Below are 16,003 nucleotides of genomic sequence, written 5' to 3'. Positions count from 1 at the left end.
TATTTTAATTGAACTACAATTGAACTTATTGAACCACTAAATAAACCAATAATTAGAACAATTCGCTAATCGGTTTGAATTTGAGAACTTTGTTCCTAACACTGTTTGGGTAACCTAATGACACAAGGATGTTTTTTATTTCAATTAAATAAATATAGTATTATGAAAATAAATAAACGTTGAAATAATTACAAAAATACATCTTCAGTCACATCTTAGATACTGTGGATCCTTGTCAAAAATGACCACATCTTGGATGCACAGATCTTGTTCTGTGATAGGGTTTCTGCGAGTCATATCTCGGATGCAACCGTGATATGAACATGAGCATATATCAAGTATTGTACATCCGAGATACGCTCGTTTCGTGGCTGGGGTCAGTGCATCCGAGATAAATCCAGCTTCCTAATGCCCTCCCTCAGCATCCGAGATATAGTCAAGATTATAATTAGGGTCTCAACACCCAGGATATATGTATTATGGTATAGATGTCTCTGCAGTCAAGATATGTTGTAGAATAAGTCTATTTATAGAGACCATTTCAATAGCTCTCACACAATTCACAAACGATTCTTCTCTTTCTCTTCTTTCCGTTTTGTTCTGATGGAGAATAACCAATTCTTCTTTGTGGTGGTTTATCCCAATGGGATAGTCAGACATGCTGATGAAGAAGTGATTTTTGAGTCTGACAAGATTATCATGTTGCGCACTTACCCGGTTGATAGCCTGGATGCGCTAAAGACGATCTTGCTAAGCAATATAGGTGGAGTAGAAACAAAGGAGGTTGGGCGGGTTGCATATAGATTTCTGAATGCGCTTCCGAATGTGGATTTACCAACTGGTTATTTTGGATTGATGGGGATCAGTATGTGAGGGTAATGTTCAATGCACATGCACGGCTGATGCCGCAACATGTGATGGAGTTATATGCTGTGATCTGTGACGTAGTTGTTGGTGGAGGGCCATCTCCTTCGACTCCTGAAGTTATACCGCTCAAGGCGGCACTGATCCACTATGCCCAGCCTCATGATAGTGCAGACAAGGACAACAATAAGGGCGATTCAACCTATGTTGCCGGGTCCAGGTCATCAAGCGATACAGCGTCCGAAGATGAGTTTGTACCAGAGACTCCCAGCGGTGGTGTTGGTAGGTTTCTGCTGCCTCCCCCTTTGGCCATTCCTTGACTATCGGATGGTCCTAGCCATTATCAGACGTTGAACTTGGATGCAATGCAGGCGGACAATCTTTTGAACCCTGGGAACAGGGAGGATTACAACACGGACGGTGGGGTGGAATTCCAAGTTGGGCATATGTTCAGGAACCGAGAAGCAATTCCAATGGCGGTGAAGAATTACTATAGTGTTCGACGGAATGCGAGGTACAGAGTTCTGGAGTCAGATAGGCTTAAATATCATTGTCGATGCAATCAATTTACCAGTGGTTGTCCATGGAGTTTTCGTGTGGCATTACGATAGAACTTGAATTACTCGTATATTTTACGTTATATTTTGGATGCATTAGACTCTATACGTTAGTTTTTTGTTATGCATGATATTGACATCTGAGCGAAATTTGCAGGGAGGTACGCCAGTTCGGTGGATCACATACCTGTCTGGCACCTACCATGTTTCAAGACCATGCTCATCTAGATAGTGGTTTGATTTGCAAGGTCGTGTTACCTATGATAAAGACTAATCCATCGGTGTCTATCCCAGTGTTGCAAAGTGTTATCCATCAGCGTTACCATTTCAAGACCTCGTATCGAAAGGTGTGGATGGTAAAGCAGAAAGCGATTGCCAAGATCTTTAGCGACTGGGAAGAGTCGTATAACAGGATTCCTGCGCTCTTACAAGCTTTGCAGGAGTGTCTCCCAAGTCCGATTCATGAATGCATTGCTTGCCTTATTACTAACAATAAGAAAGGTTAAACTACTAACTTCAAAGTCCAACGCTCCAGCTACGTGCTAAGTATTATTCAATATATTGATGTCTCCTTCGCGGACATATTGTCGGAGGGCCATATCTTGTCAAGGAACTCGATTTCACACGTCCAGAAGCTCACAAATTTGGAAAAAATGGTTATAATCCACGTTCTTCCCGGATACTGTGACTTACATACGCAATTGCGCATATCTCAAATGTTGTGCCCCATACTAGATAATTGCGTTTATCTCGGATGTACCGACCTCAATCACAAAACAAGCATATCTCGAATGCACAATACCCGATCTATGCTCATGTTCATTTCATGGTTGTATCCGAGATATATAACTCGCAAAAGCTCTATCACAGAACACAGAACAGGGTCTGTGCATCCAAGATGTGGTCATTTTCGATAAAGACCCTTAGTATTCGAGATGTGACTGAAAATGTATTTTTGTTATTACTTCAACATTTATTTATTTTCATAAATACTATATTTAATTTAAATAAAAAACCCAATTTTTAATATCTAAAATTTTTATAAATTTTTTTAACAGCTATTTTCTGTTGCAATTAGTGTGGTCTTTAATCTAACACTTCCCACATATAAATTAGGTTAAATGTCTATACAAAAATAATAATCTACATAGCATATGGTGCATTCTTCCAAAATCCTACATCATAAATCATTCATTCGAGTTTAAGATGATAGTAAAGCATGTCTAGGACCCATTCACAGGTCATATACTATGGTGAAAAAGAAACTAGTAGTTCATGTAAGCATCTGTGTTATAAGTTATAACTTGTAAATGGAACTAGTAGCTCATGCACGCATCTGTGTTATAACTTGTAATTGAGTTATGCATTACATTACATAGACCTGAAACCCAGAATCTCCCTTCCCTTTCATAAGTCCATATGATGAAGCATCCAAATACAATCCCATACTAACTCCTATCCGATGAAGCCTAAAATAAAATCGAAATTCAACGACTATACATAATTTATCAATGCTTGTGTTATAGCTTACATGTTCTCAAGAATGAGTTGACCCCCATTTAAATTCAAATGGGCTTCCAAAAGGAACACGGCCAATCATGGAAGTGAGACTACCAACTAAGCAGATTCTTCGACTGCTGTAGTTTCGCATTATAGGAGCTTTCCAATTCCTCCTGAATATTATTTTGCAGTTAGCAATGCACAAGAATCAAAATGCAACTTGCGTTTCCTATCTCATTTTTGTAGACATTCCAAAAGCATTTTAAAACGTGCCACATTGTTATCAAGCTAGAAATAGGTAATACTTAATAGAGAATGAAGAAGTGATTCAAACCTTGCAAATTTTCAGTAATGGCTGGAGGAAGGATGACCTAAAGAGCTTGATGGCATTTGCAAGTGAAGTTTTATTCCATTCTGCCATAAGTCAAGGTGACGAAAGCCATTAGTTGGGAAAATCTTGATTCTTGAACTAGATGTAAAAATAGAACAATAATTATATGCATGGAAAACTAATTATTGCCATGTCATGCAAAAATTCTACCAGAAAGAAACCTAAGTATTGTCAGAGTATCAAACAAACCTCCTTCAACATCAGACCTCAAGCCCTCCCTATTCAGCTCTTCCAAAAGCTGCAATTTTAAAATTTTCACAAATATTAAACATACATCATCCAAATGGAGTAATCAGTAATGTGAATAAGTTCGAGCATTTGTTTTTCAGTTCAACCACTTCCACATGGTAAATTGCATTAGTAAAGGGTGGGACCAGAAGAGACAACATTAAAGTGCAGTAATTCCCAAGTATTCAACTATTTATAGAATACTCCTCATATTTCAAGTTTGGCAAATAGTTGGCAAAATAAATCCAACCCTCCTTTCCAGAAGGATGAAGATAACCATTATAGTGTGCATATTTTAGTTAAGTAAGAAGATAGTCATTGTAGTTGTACCTGGATAAGGGTTGGCACCGTCGTGGGATCAAATTCTTCACAATTATTTGGGTTGATGGGGACACAAACACGGCCTACAAGGAAGAAATAGCCATAGCATGTTATAAGCCCTAACTAACTAACACACTTATCCCTATTTTCATAGGGACGATGCACTATCTAACCCGAAACAAAGGAGGATAAATTTTCTCTTAATATTCTTATAGCAATTACAAATTAAAAACAAAAATATGACTTAAGAGTCAATAGACACTTAAATCAACAACTTGCTATCAAGAAAAAGTTGATATGGAAAACATACCTGTTTTTGGGTGCACACAGAAGGGTGCTTTGAGCAAATGGTTCATATGTTTAGAAACCTAAAATATAAATACGTCCAGCCAAATAAGTAAAGAAAATTGTGTTATGAGGATTGAGGAATAAATATGAATGCATAAGTTCGAAGCCAATATGAAAACCATCAACAAGAATACATGGGGAAATAATGCCAAATAATAGACGAACCTCCATATCAAGCCTAGGATATGTATAGGTGAACACAATCTCTTCAACACACCTACGCACCCCTTGTGCCTATGGAAACGCAAAGGAAAACAACAATCAGTTAGTATCTAGTTTGTACAATGAAGCATCTAATTACTCAAGAAAGTCATAGCTGCACATATTTGATGCCATTAACCAATTGCTCCAAAAAAAACAGCATGCCTCAATACAAATGAGACTTCCATACCTTGTGTTTTTGCAGCAACTGTTTAAGCTGCTCCCATCGAACAATATTAATGTCTTCTTTTACACTAGAAGACCGCCTACTTTCTTGCCACTTTCCTCGAAGTTCAGAAGCAATAGCTGCAAATACAATTTACTCATTATATGCCAGATGATAGCAGGAAATTCACAAGCATCATCATACAGTGATAGGAGAAAAATACATTGATCAGGAATCATCTCTAGGATCTTTTCATATCTCTCCTCGCTAGAAAGTAAATTTTGACTTGTAAGCAGTTTTGTCTCAAAATATTCCTTGAGAACTTCAGTATATGATCTCCTACAGATATGAAATGTTATTCAGGACATTGAATTATGGATTTAGCTAGGAAGGTCAGTTATTCAGTATCGAACTTACGCCAGAAAGGGATGCAGAACTTGACCCATCAAGGAAACCTTCTTATAGTTATTTTCATTTCCCTGGAAAGAATATAAATCAAAGATATACTTAATACATGACTGGCAAACTAGATTATTAGTACAAAACTATCATACCTTGTAGACACGAAAATAGTTCGCAACTGCTGCTCTCTGCTCATTAGTCAACCTGTAAGTGTAATGGTAACATTTGAAAATATGTTTATGGCCCTTAGTAGCCAAACCAAACCAAAAACAAGTTTTAACTATATAGTGTCTCATGGCCTCACCGTCTTGCCTTTCTATCATAGAACCAACAATGTACACCACGCCGACCACTATATACCCAGAGAATATGTCTAAACCCAAAGTCATCAGAAAGAATAAATCAACACAATAATTAAGCTTGAGTGCATCAGAAGACATTACTTCCAAATAACTATCTGACAGTAGGGGTGCACATCGGTCGGGCCAGGCCGAGTTTAGTTAGTCCTGGAACCGGCCCTAAAATAGCACTGGGTAAAAAAAGGCAAACCCAACAAAATATGCCTCGGGTCTGGACCGGGTTTCAGGTCGAGCTGGGTCTTGAACACCCCTATCTAACAGCACACAAGAATGGTGCATAGATAATAGAGTGATATACAATAGTAGTATACACAAGTAAATGATAGTAAAGGCCAAAGAGACAACTTTAGTCTTGCACTTTCATTTCAAACAATGTATAAATCACAAATTCTACACTACCTTTCAGTCTTTCACAGTGTATAAAATGTACAAAATTACCTCTTAAGGAAGTATCTATTACTTTGACAGCTACAGTCATTAATGGCCAGCAATTGAGACAAACATCAGCACCTGAGCAGCAGTATCTAACATCATCATAATCTGACATATCCTACACATGATAATTAACCAACAAATGTTAAGAATCCCACAAAGAAGTAGAAAAACTCACAAGTACATTTTAATTTTAAGAGCTTCTTACTATATCAAAAATCAGCTCCCTCTCAACTGGAGTGAGAACATTATCTCCAGCATAAGCATTCCTATGTGCAGGCTGTAATACATTTAAACTAGACATCAGAATTCTTCCAAAAGTATCCAACATTACAGATTTTAGGTGGGGTATTTATGAGTTGGTGTGCTATATTTATTACTCCCCTATATGTTGCTTATTTCTCTGGTCACAACACCCAATAATTCACACAATCAGTAATATCATCTTTCTCTCTTTTGTCTAGTTACTCTATTATTTCCACTGAATAACCATGAATCTTAACACAGACTATTTAGTTAACTCAAAAATATATGCATCAATATCCTTCAGGATTAAGAGAGAATTAAAAGAAACAAGCTTTCATATCTTACATTGAGGTTGTAGATGGGTCCAATATCTATCTTTAACGGGCACTTGTCTTTGATGGAGTTTTCAAGTTCAGCGGCACTATTGAAGGTATTGTAGCGCACAAATATATCGTTATCTAGGGTGTACGAGAATTCCCTTCGTCCCAAGTAAGATGAATCACAAGCAGGATGCTTCCCATCTACAAATACAAAAACAAAAATATAAAAAAGATTAAAAGAAAAGATTATGACAGTAGACAGGTAGAATGGAATTTAAGCTTACCGTTGCCGTATGACATCCATCTATATAAATCAGCATGAGGAAACAGCTTACCTGAGGTCCAAAAATATCAATGAATAAGCATAATTATATAACTATTATGAAGCTTTGGGAATAATGAAATAGGAAGAGAAATTAAGTTACTGTAATATATTTTCAGATAACTGGGGTTGAACTCATTAGGAAGGGCTGCGATTTGGCCTTGCTGAGGCAGTTTTGGTTCATCAATGAGCATGTCATCACTTTCTTTATAAGCTCCTTGGCGAGTCATTTTTCGGCGGTTGTTGGGGATCTGAAATTGAAGTGTGGAGATGTAGAAGACTAAGAGAAAACAGCTTAGAGAGACAGCAGAAATAGCAGATTGGAGCAGATGGCAGGAACCAGGGGTATTCGTGATGCGAATTGGCTCGGTTTTGATAGGAAAAACCATTTGATCCTATCGTACCGAATTTAATTGGATTGGTTTGGTTCGGATTTTTTGGTTTTTAAAACTAGTTTAAAATCCTAACATGTCCAAATCATATTTGATGTACTAAAAACCTGTTTTTATGCTATTTTCAGCCAATAAAATGCAAAAAAAATACCAATATATGAGAAGTAACAACGTTAAATTTCATAAACTGCAGTCATACAACACAATAACTAACAAAATTCAAAGTTCAACAAATAAAAAATATAGTTCTTGATTTAAACTCAAGTTCAGCAATGACAAAGCGAAAACAAAGGTTTTCATAGTTTCCATTTGAATTTTCCAACCACATGTTAATTATTCCATTCATTCACTTGAAGGTCTTGAAGTTACAACCAAGGTTGCGAGAACCGGACCGGTCATCGAACCGGTTAAGTAACTGGTTCAATGGTTCAATGGGGTTGAACCGTGGTTGAACAGATTTAATTAAATATATAATAAAATTTATTAAAAAATTAACTCTCCCATATGTAAATTTCTGTAAGTCAATCAAGCACTCTCCAAAGCATGTATCCAACCTAAGAATCACAAGCATAATTCAACCAAATCATATGAAGCCATATAGTAAATTCAATACAGAATTATGGCAATGTTTTTATTTTGAATCAATAACAGCAAAACAACAATTCACCAAAACAAATACAACAGATTGAATTTAAAAATCAATCTCAGCCGATTAATAAATTAAACAATTGAATTTATAACTCAATCTCAGCAGAATTAATTCAATATGAACGGACTGAATTCAAATAAAAATTCAAAACATTTATATCTCAAAATTCAGCAGAATAATCAATATACATCATATGCATGTTCAGAATAAATTTCAAATTTCAGAGGGATAGAGTCAGGGAGATAGAAACAGGGAGAGTTAGAGACTGAGACTTGAGACCTGAGAGGGTTGAAGGCTTGAAGTAGAGAAGAAGAGACTTGAGACCTAAGAGGGTTGAAGCAGAGACTAGAGACTTGAGACACGACGAAAGGTAGTCGCTTTGACTGCGAGACTCCACGCGAAGAAGAGAAGCAACGACGGAGAAGCAACGATGGTGAGACACAGTTTGGAGCATAGAAGCAGAAACGACGCCAGCGAGGAGGGGAGAAGCAGAAACCACGAGGAGGGGAGAAGCAGAGACAACCCAGGGCAAGGAGCAGAGAAGCGGCGACGACCCACGGCGACAGAGAGAGCTCGAACAGAGAGGGCGACAGAGAGAGAAGGGAGAGAAGGGTCCGGTGATGGGTTTGAGCTTAGAAGTGGGACGGTGGGTGGTGGCTGTTCTTCGAATTCAAAGAGAGGATTGGGTGGGATTAGGGTTTTCTGCTGGTGTGAGAGAGAGACAGAGAAAGGGGTGGGGGTGGGGTGCTATCACTTATCAGCAAGGTTCAGAAAACCGGACCGGTCATCGAACTGCTCTAATTATTGGTTCATTAATTCATTGGTTCAACCGGAAAAACCGTTTCATAAACACCTGATCCTATAAAAATTCAATGAATAAAGCAATTGGTTCTAAACACTCTTCTATTGTATCTTTTTACTTCAAAAGGGGATCATAAACAACTAGTTCTATGAATAAACAAACTACAATGATATGCAATGCCAAAAATAGGTCAATGATAAAATAATAAAGGGTTTCTCTCTTCAATTCTATGTTCAAGCTTGTAGCATACTAGAATCAATAGAATAATACAGTTAAAATAGTCTTCCTTCTTAATTCTTATACCTCAGAATTTCCTACAAAATGAAAATTGAACACAACACACAGCTTTAAAACAAAAACAAAACAACACTCAGAAATCAATCACCTCTTCTAAACACAGCCTTAAAACAAAACAGAACAACATTCAGAGTATGAGCATTAATCACAATAAATTGATTTCTGAAACAACAAAAATAGCAGAACAATATTCAGAGTTTGAGCATTGATCACAAAATATTGATTTATGAAACAAAACAAAAAGAGAAGAACAACATTCAGAGTTTGAGCATTGATAACAAAAAATTGATTTCTGAAACAAAACAAACACTGCAAAACCAACAGAACAGCATTTAGAGTTTGAGCATTGATCACAAAAAATTAATTTCTGAAACAAAACAAACAATCAACAAAACAATGAAAACATAATTTTTTTTTCCTTCAGAAAAAGAAAACAATGAAAACATGAAGCATATAATAAATCAATGATCACCAATATCCAGCAAGAATCTCAAAGACAACAATAAATACACAACAACAATTTAGCAAATAAACAAGAACAAGACCTAAATAGAAAATCCAACAAATTAAATCACATAAACCTAACAATTTAGCAAATTAAAACAACAGCAGTCCAACAATTTAGCAAATTATCAACTTAACAAGTTCAAGAACAGAAAATCACAACAAAAATAAATAAATAAATAAAAATAACAGAACAACAACACAAGAACAATTAGCAAATTAACAAGTTCACACTAACAGTTAAAATTTACCAGAAGAACACCAATGCAAGTGGAATCATCATGCTAATATGTTTTCTACAAAGATGTTATTTGTGCAGCTAAAATTTCCTAATTACTAAGATCCAATTATTCTAATTTCACATGTAATCAACTTACTAAGTTTCTAAAAGCTAGAAATGATAAAACCAACCCGAAATATGGTTAAAGAATTTCATCAAACATGTTGAGTGCGGTAAACTTGAAATGAAATAAGAGAATTCAAAGCTTAGTATCAATGTGATAGAGAAGAGAACATAACTATTCTATACTTTAATTCAGTCTATGAAAAAAATCCAAACCACTGCCAAATCAAATAGTTACTTATTGTAATAGAAATAAGAAGTTGCAAAGTTTGAAGCAGATTATTGGTGTTGTGTGAGTGTATTGTCTGGTGGTGGGTTTAGGGAACTCACGGCGGCGACAAAAGAGAGCAGTTCGACGGCTAGGTGGAGCGCGCGGGTTGGTCGCAGAGTTTGAAGCAGGGCAACGTGGCTTCCAGACGAACGCGAACGGTGAACGCTGACCAAACTTGAACGGCGAAGAACGCGAACGAAGACGACGACTGAACGAAGACGCGAACGTTAACGGCAACCAACGGCGGCGGAAGCGCGGCTGAGCAGACAAAGACGACGGACGCCGAGCTCGAGGAAGCAGCTGCGATCGGTGACAGCGAATGGGGGTTAAAGACTTGGAGCACGAGGGAAGCTAGATAGACGGACAGACGACGGCAGTATGCCACTCCTTGCGGCGGCGGTGGTGTAGGCTTACAGTGCTAGGGTTTTTTGGCTTTCTGTGAATGAAAGAAACGGAGGCAGAAACAGAGGGAGAAAGAAACGAAGGAGCTTCAGAACCAAGAGTGAAATTAAAGCAAATTTGGCAAAAACGACGCCGTTTCTTTTAAACCGGTCGGTTCCCTGTCTGGTTCAACCAGCTAGAAACTGGCCGGTTCGACGGTTTTCCTCCGGTTTTTAGAGAAACAGTTTTAGGGGGCAAATCGGACCGTAATTGTTGCCGATTCATGGTTAGATTGGTCGAACTGGCCGATTCGATCCAGTTTTCAGAACATTGCTTATCAGCTTCAGTTTTTCTTTTCTTTTTTTTCCCTCAACGTCAAAACGACGCCGTTTGGTGGATTTTGGAGAAAACCAATCCTTGCAAAAACCCGACTGGTTTAGCTGGTTTAGCAGTTAACCATCGGTTTGATCAGTTTTTTACCGGTTTTTCTAGGATAGTTTTGGAGATGGACCGGACCGGCTAGATCACCGGTTCCCGGTTAACCCAGTTAAACCCGTCGGTCCAGTCCGATTTTCAGAACATTGCGAGGCATCGAGAATAAAACTAGTTTTCCCACCTAAAGAGGGGTTGTTCCAGCCAGGGATGCTTAATTGTTTTGAAAAAGGGGATAAATGACGTCGTTTAATGCCAAAACTCCAAACCCTAATTTTACTCCTCACTCGTCCCTCTCACACTCAACATCTCTCTCAGTCTCTGAAACACTCTCGTCTTCACTTGCACCACCCATAGGCCAATACTCACACGAAGCATCCAGCAACTCAGCTCAATCATTCCATCGCCAGGTCTCGTCGTGGCCTCGTTATAGTTGGCTCAGTCAAGCAGAAGCAGAAGCAGCCAGCAACTCGCCCCTGGTTTAGACGTCATCATCTTCTTGCTTCTTGGCCTCGCCGTAGCTACCTTCTCGCCGGTCTCGTAACCGTGGTTAGTCGCCTTTCCCTGTTCCCTCTTTTTCAATTTTCCCTTGTCCTTGTCAATCCTAGTTCACAGCTTCTTGCCCTCTTCTTTAACTAATTAATTAATTTGCCATTTTGCTGTAAATCATCACTGAATTTAAATCATGTTTCTGATAAAATTATACAGTACTGTTAGTTTGTTAATATCATAATTAGGAAAACAGATAGAGTCTTGTAGAATGAAATAAATAATCATTGTCGTCTTAGTTAGTTTGTATGCTAAAGAATTTCTGTGAAAATATATTAGTAAGTCATGTAAAAGAAAGTTAGGCAACATGCCACTTAGAGTTCAACACTTGAATTTCTGTGAAAATATGGAATTTGGAATTTAAACCAGGAGAGGTAAATGAGGATACCTCTAGTTCTGGTACGACTTGAAATTTGATAATTTTGAAATAAGCATTGCTTTGTTGGAAATATAAGCATGAACCAAAATCTTAATTGTAATTTCGAATACATAATTTTAATTTTTTCGATTTCACTGAAAATATTATGCAAATTTTGACAGAGTCTCCCGTAAAATTTGGATTTAGCCATTCTTGAAGGATTCCATCCAACATTTTTTAATAATCTCAGAGTCTAATCTAACCTATTCTAACCACCTAAATCCACTAAAATAGAAAATTAAACTAATATTTACTCTACTAACTAATTAATTTAAATTGATAATAAAAAAGGAAAGAAAAAAACTAATTCAAGTAACTACTAAAATATTAAACAATGCCAAAATTCTTATCAGTCTGGTCTTCTTCTTCATGAAAATCGTCGACCCACCTGTATATCTCAATGACTGATAAATCCACATTTCATGGTATTTATTTGCTTTAATTGGGTAAATTTTATTAACTTTTCCTACATTTATTCATTAAAATAGCATGGTTTTGTAAATTCTCCCTAAATTATACTTAAGATTGAAAACATGCTTTATAGACCCTTAATTTGGCAAATTTAATTTACTTTAATTCCATTTGATGCCTTGATATGTTTGTTTAGTGATTTCAGGCTTAGAAGGCAAAGATTAGATTGAACAAATGAAGAAAAATCATGTAAAAATAGAGAATTTATGAAGAAATGAAGTTTTGAAAATCTGCCTGGTTGTGCGTACGCGTGACCTGAGATTTCGCTATGTTGCATGTACGTATGCCTTCCGCGTACGTGTGACACGAAGCACGTGAGATTTCTAGACTCTTTCAAGCCCAAATCCAATTCATTTATGTAGTATTTGAGGCTAAATTCAAGGAAGAACAAGGGGAGAGCAATTAGGTTTAGTTTAGAGCCATGTTTTAGCTTATATTCTAGAGAGAGAAGCTCTCTTCTCTCTAGAATTAGGGTAGATTTAGTTCTAATTCTCTTAGATGTAGATTTTAATACTTGCTTTGATTTAGTTCCATTTACTTTTCCTTGTTTTATTGCCTTGATTCTCTTGGTTTTACTTGTTATTTCTTGTATTTGGTTACTTTTATGTTATTTAACTCTTGTTGATTTTCATTTTCTTTAATGCAATTGATGCCTTTTTACATTTTTTATTGTTTAATTAAGTTGTTATTGTTACTTTCTTGCATTTGGTAGTTTTAGATTTTATTATTATTTCAAGTTTACCATGCTTTTCTTTTATGCCTTCTAAGTATTTGATAAAATGCTTGGTTAGATTTTAGAGTAGATTTTAGCACTCTTGGCTTGAGATTGAGGACTTAGGTTCCTTGAAGTCATTGATGTCCACTATGATTGGTAATTTAGGGTTGTTAGTTGGTTTTAGGATCAATTACATCCACTTGACTTCACCCTCCAATGTTAGAAGAAAATTAAGTGGAATTAACCCTTTGTAATTACCATGTTGTGGTCAATCATCTAAATAGGAAGCCTTGACTTTTAATCCTTGGCATGAGTGTCTTTTAGCATTTATATTATCTTAGTTGTTAACTTTACATTTCTTGCAATTTATATTATCTTAATTCTTGCAATTTACCTTTCGCATTCATCACTCCAAAACCCCCAAAAATATCTCATAACCAATGATGTGCACACTTCTCTATAATTCCTTTAAGAGACGATCCGTGGTTTAAACACTCTCAATTTTTATTGGTTTGACTTAAGTGACAAACAAATTAAACTTTGATTGAGAGTTGTCTATTGGTTTGGATCTATACTTCGATGAGATTATTTTTGTGAAAATTCTGAACCGACGATTTTCCTTTATCAAGTTTTTGATGTTGTTGCCAGAAAATTACAAATATGCGTTTGTTATTGGATATTGTTAATATTTTGATATTATGAATAGCTTTATTTTTAGTTTGTTTGTTAGTTTTTTCTAGTTTTAGGAGTTTGTTTTCCTTGTTTTCTTAGTAGCTTTGGTTTTCATTCTCACTTTCTATTATGAATTCGCACCATTTTGGCTATGAGTTTGGTTACAACTATGTTGTCACTACAACATTTTGGGTCTATGGCCACGGTTTTTTTGGTCACGGTAAAAAACCATGATCATAAACCCTCTATGGTCACGGTTTTTTAGGGTGACAAAAAAAAGCTATGGTCACGGTTTTTTTTGGAAAGGGTGACCATAGAGTACCTATGGTCACGGTTTTTTAAAAAGGATGGCCTAAAAGGGTCTATGGTCACGGTTTTGAGGGGTGACCTAAAGGGGTCTATGGTTACAATTTTTTACAGTGACTAAAAAGGGTCTATGGTCACAGTTTTTCAAAAAAAGGTGACCTAAAAGGGTTTATGGTCACGATTTTAGGGGGACCTAAAGGGGTCTATGGTCATAATTTTGGGGGGTAGCCTAAAAGGGTCTATGGTCACGGTTTTTTACAGTTACCAAAAAGGGGTTATGGTCACGGTTTTTTGAAAAATGGTGACCTAAAAAGGTCTATGGTCATGGTTTTGAGGAGTGATCTAAAGGGGCATATGGTCACGGTTTTGGGGTAGCCTAAAAGGGTCTATGGTAACGGTTTTGGGGGTGACCTAAAGGTATCTATAGTCACGGTTTTTTATGGTGACCAAAAAGGGTCTATGGTTACGGTTTTTCGGAAGGGTGACCTAAAAGGGTCTATGGTCACGGTTTTGGAGGGTGACCTAAAGGGGTCTGTTCATACCCTGACCGAGCTCTCCAAACTCGGTAAAGCTGATAGAAGGCCCGACCTCGACCCAAGGCCCACGTTCGAGGTCGGACCTCGGACAAACAGGCCAAAGAAAGGCCCACCAGAAGGAACTAAGCCCAAAACCTAAAGGCCGAAAGGGCCTGGGAAAGGCGGTTCCGCAAAGATAGAGATGAATCTCCCAAAAGATAAGATAAGATAAGAATATCTTATCCAGGGACGATCGCAGCCAACTACTATAAATACACTGGAGCACCCAGGTATAAGGCATACTCTAATTCTACTTGATATCTGCTTGGACCCATGCTAACTTAAGCATCGGAGTGTCATTGCAGGTACAACCCCCCGCCGTTCAGCACAACCAGCTCGGGTCACAGACCCCCCACCTCGGGCCTTGCCAGAAGACCGAGCTACACGTTTCAGGTAACCCTCGGAACATTGGCGCCGTTGCCGGGACCTGGAAGTCATCCCTTTACCATGGCGGACGACCCTCCCAACAATAACCACGCTACATCAGAACAAGAAGAGGAAGTTGACACCGGAGAACGGCCGGACAGCCCTCTATCACCACGCACTCCAGGAGGAAACAAACAGAATCGCCCAAAGACATCACCCCCAGACAAAGATCCACAAAATCCCGAAAGAGAAAAAAGTTCGGAGATTCTGGAAACAGTTCGGGCACAACAAAGCCGGCTGAGACAACTCGAAGAGGACGTAAAGAAGCAGAAGGAAACTGAACAGGATCTGAGAAGGGAAGCTCGCAAACGCAGAGAATTGGAAGAAAAACTGCGAAAGATAGAGGCCAACCTAAAAGATCGGACGGAACACGGCACCACTCCCGAAAGCAACCATGATCCCTTCACACAAGAGATCATGAAAGAGAAGGTACCGCGAAACTTCAAACCACCAGATATGGACCTCTACGACGGCACCACCGATCCAAGTCATCACCTCAGCAATTTCAGAAGCAGAATGTACTTAGTCGACGCCTCCGACGCGATTCGATGCAAAGCCTTCCCCACCACTCTCACTAAGTCAGCCATGAAGTGGTTCGACAACCTGCCACCAGGATCAATCTCCAGCTTTGAAGACCTGACCAAAAATTCTTAACAAGGTTCTCTATTCAAAAGGACAAGGCAAAACATGCCCCCAGCCTACTCGGGATCAAACAAGGCAACCAAGAACTCTCAGAGAGTACATGGAGCGATTCAACAAGGCCTGCCTGGACATACAACACTTGCCCACGGAAGCAGCCATCATGGGACTAGCAAACGGCCTAAAAGAAGGACCGTTTAGCCAATCCCTATCCAAAAGATACCCGACCTCCTTATACGAAGTACAAGAACGGGCAGGAAAGTATATCAACATGGAAGAAACCTCCCAGCTGAGAGACTCTTCCAGGAAGGAGTCAACCTACCCGCCCCGAGATCGAGATCGGGAACAGAAAAAGAAGAAGAATCCAACTCGGACAAGCCACGAAAATACCACAGCTACACTCCCCTCCGAGTCTCCCTGGTAGACGTCTACAGAGAAGTATGCCACACCGAGAAGATCCCACCACCCAAACCTCTGAAGCACAAGAGCAGGAAGAGATCGGTC

General features: G+C 38.2%; 1 protein-coding gene across 1 annotated transcript; it reads right to left on the bottom strand.

The window, feature by feature from the left end:
- Nucleotides 1–2,003: 2,003 nt before the first annotated feature.
- Nucleotides 2,004–8,267, bottom strand: LOC130944056 (uncharacterized). Its single transcript, XM_057872194.1, has 16 exons — nt 6,761–8,267; nt 6,620–6,670; nt 6,361–6,536; nt 5,978–6,049; nt 5,777–5,887; nt 5,283–5,368; nt 5,131–5,182; nt 4,994–5,055; nt 4,800–4,915; nt 4,601–4,716; nt 4,375–4,443; nt 4,172–4,229; nt 3,871–3,944; nt 3,502–3,550; nt 3,256–3,335; nt 2,004–3,094 (listed from the first exon to the last, which is right to left on the bottom strand). The coding sequence occupies exons 1-16, from the start codon at nt 7,044–7,046 to the stop codon at nt 3,032–3,034; spliced, it is 1,521 nt and encodes a 506-aa protein (XP_057728177.1). The 5' UTR covers nt 7,047–8,267; the 3' UTR covers nt 2,004–3,031.
- Nucleotides 8,268–16,003: the final 7,736 nt, after the last annotated feature.

The sequence above is a fragment of the Arachis stenosperma genome, chromosome 1, assembly GCF_014773155.1.
Source record: "Arachis stenosperma cultivar V10309 chromosome 1, arast.V10309.gnm1.PFL2, whole genome shotgun sequence".
NCBI classification, from domain to species: Eukaryota; Viridiplantae; Streptophyta; class Magnoliopsida; order Fabales; family Fabaceae; genus Arachis; species Arachis stenosperma.
Note: the sequence above shows the minus strand (reverse complement) of the source record. Positions and strands in the feature narration are given on the sequence as shown.

Excerpts from the sequence above, each read along its gene's own strand:
- LOC130944056 (XM_057872194.1), bottom strand. The coding sequence starts at position 7,046 with ATGGTTTTTCCTATCAAAACCGAGCCAATTCGCATCACGAATACCCCT. Across the intron at positions 6,537-6,619 it reads ATGGATGTCATACGGCAACG|ATGGGAAGCATCCTGCTTGT; the intron begins GTAAGCTTAAAT and ends TTGTATTTGTAG. Across the intron at positions 5,369-5,776 it reads TAATAGATACTTCCTTAAGA|GATGACTTTGGGTTTAGACA; the intron begins GGTAATTTTGTA and ends TTTATTCTTTCT.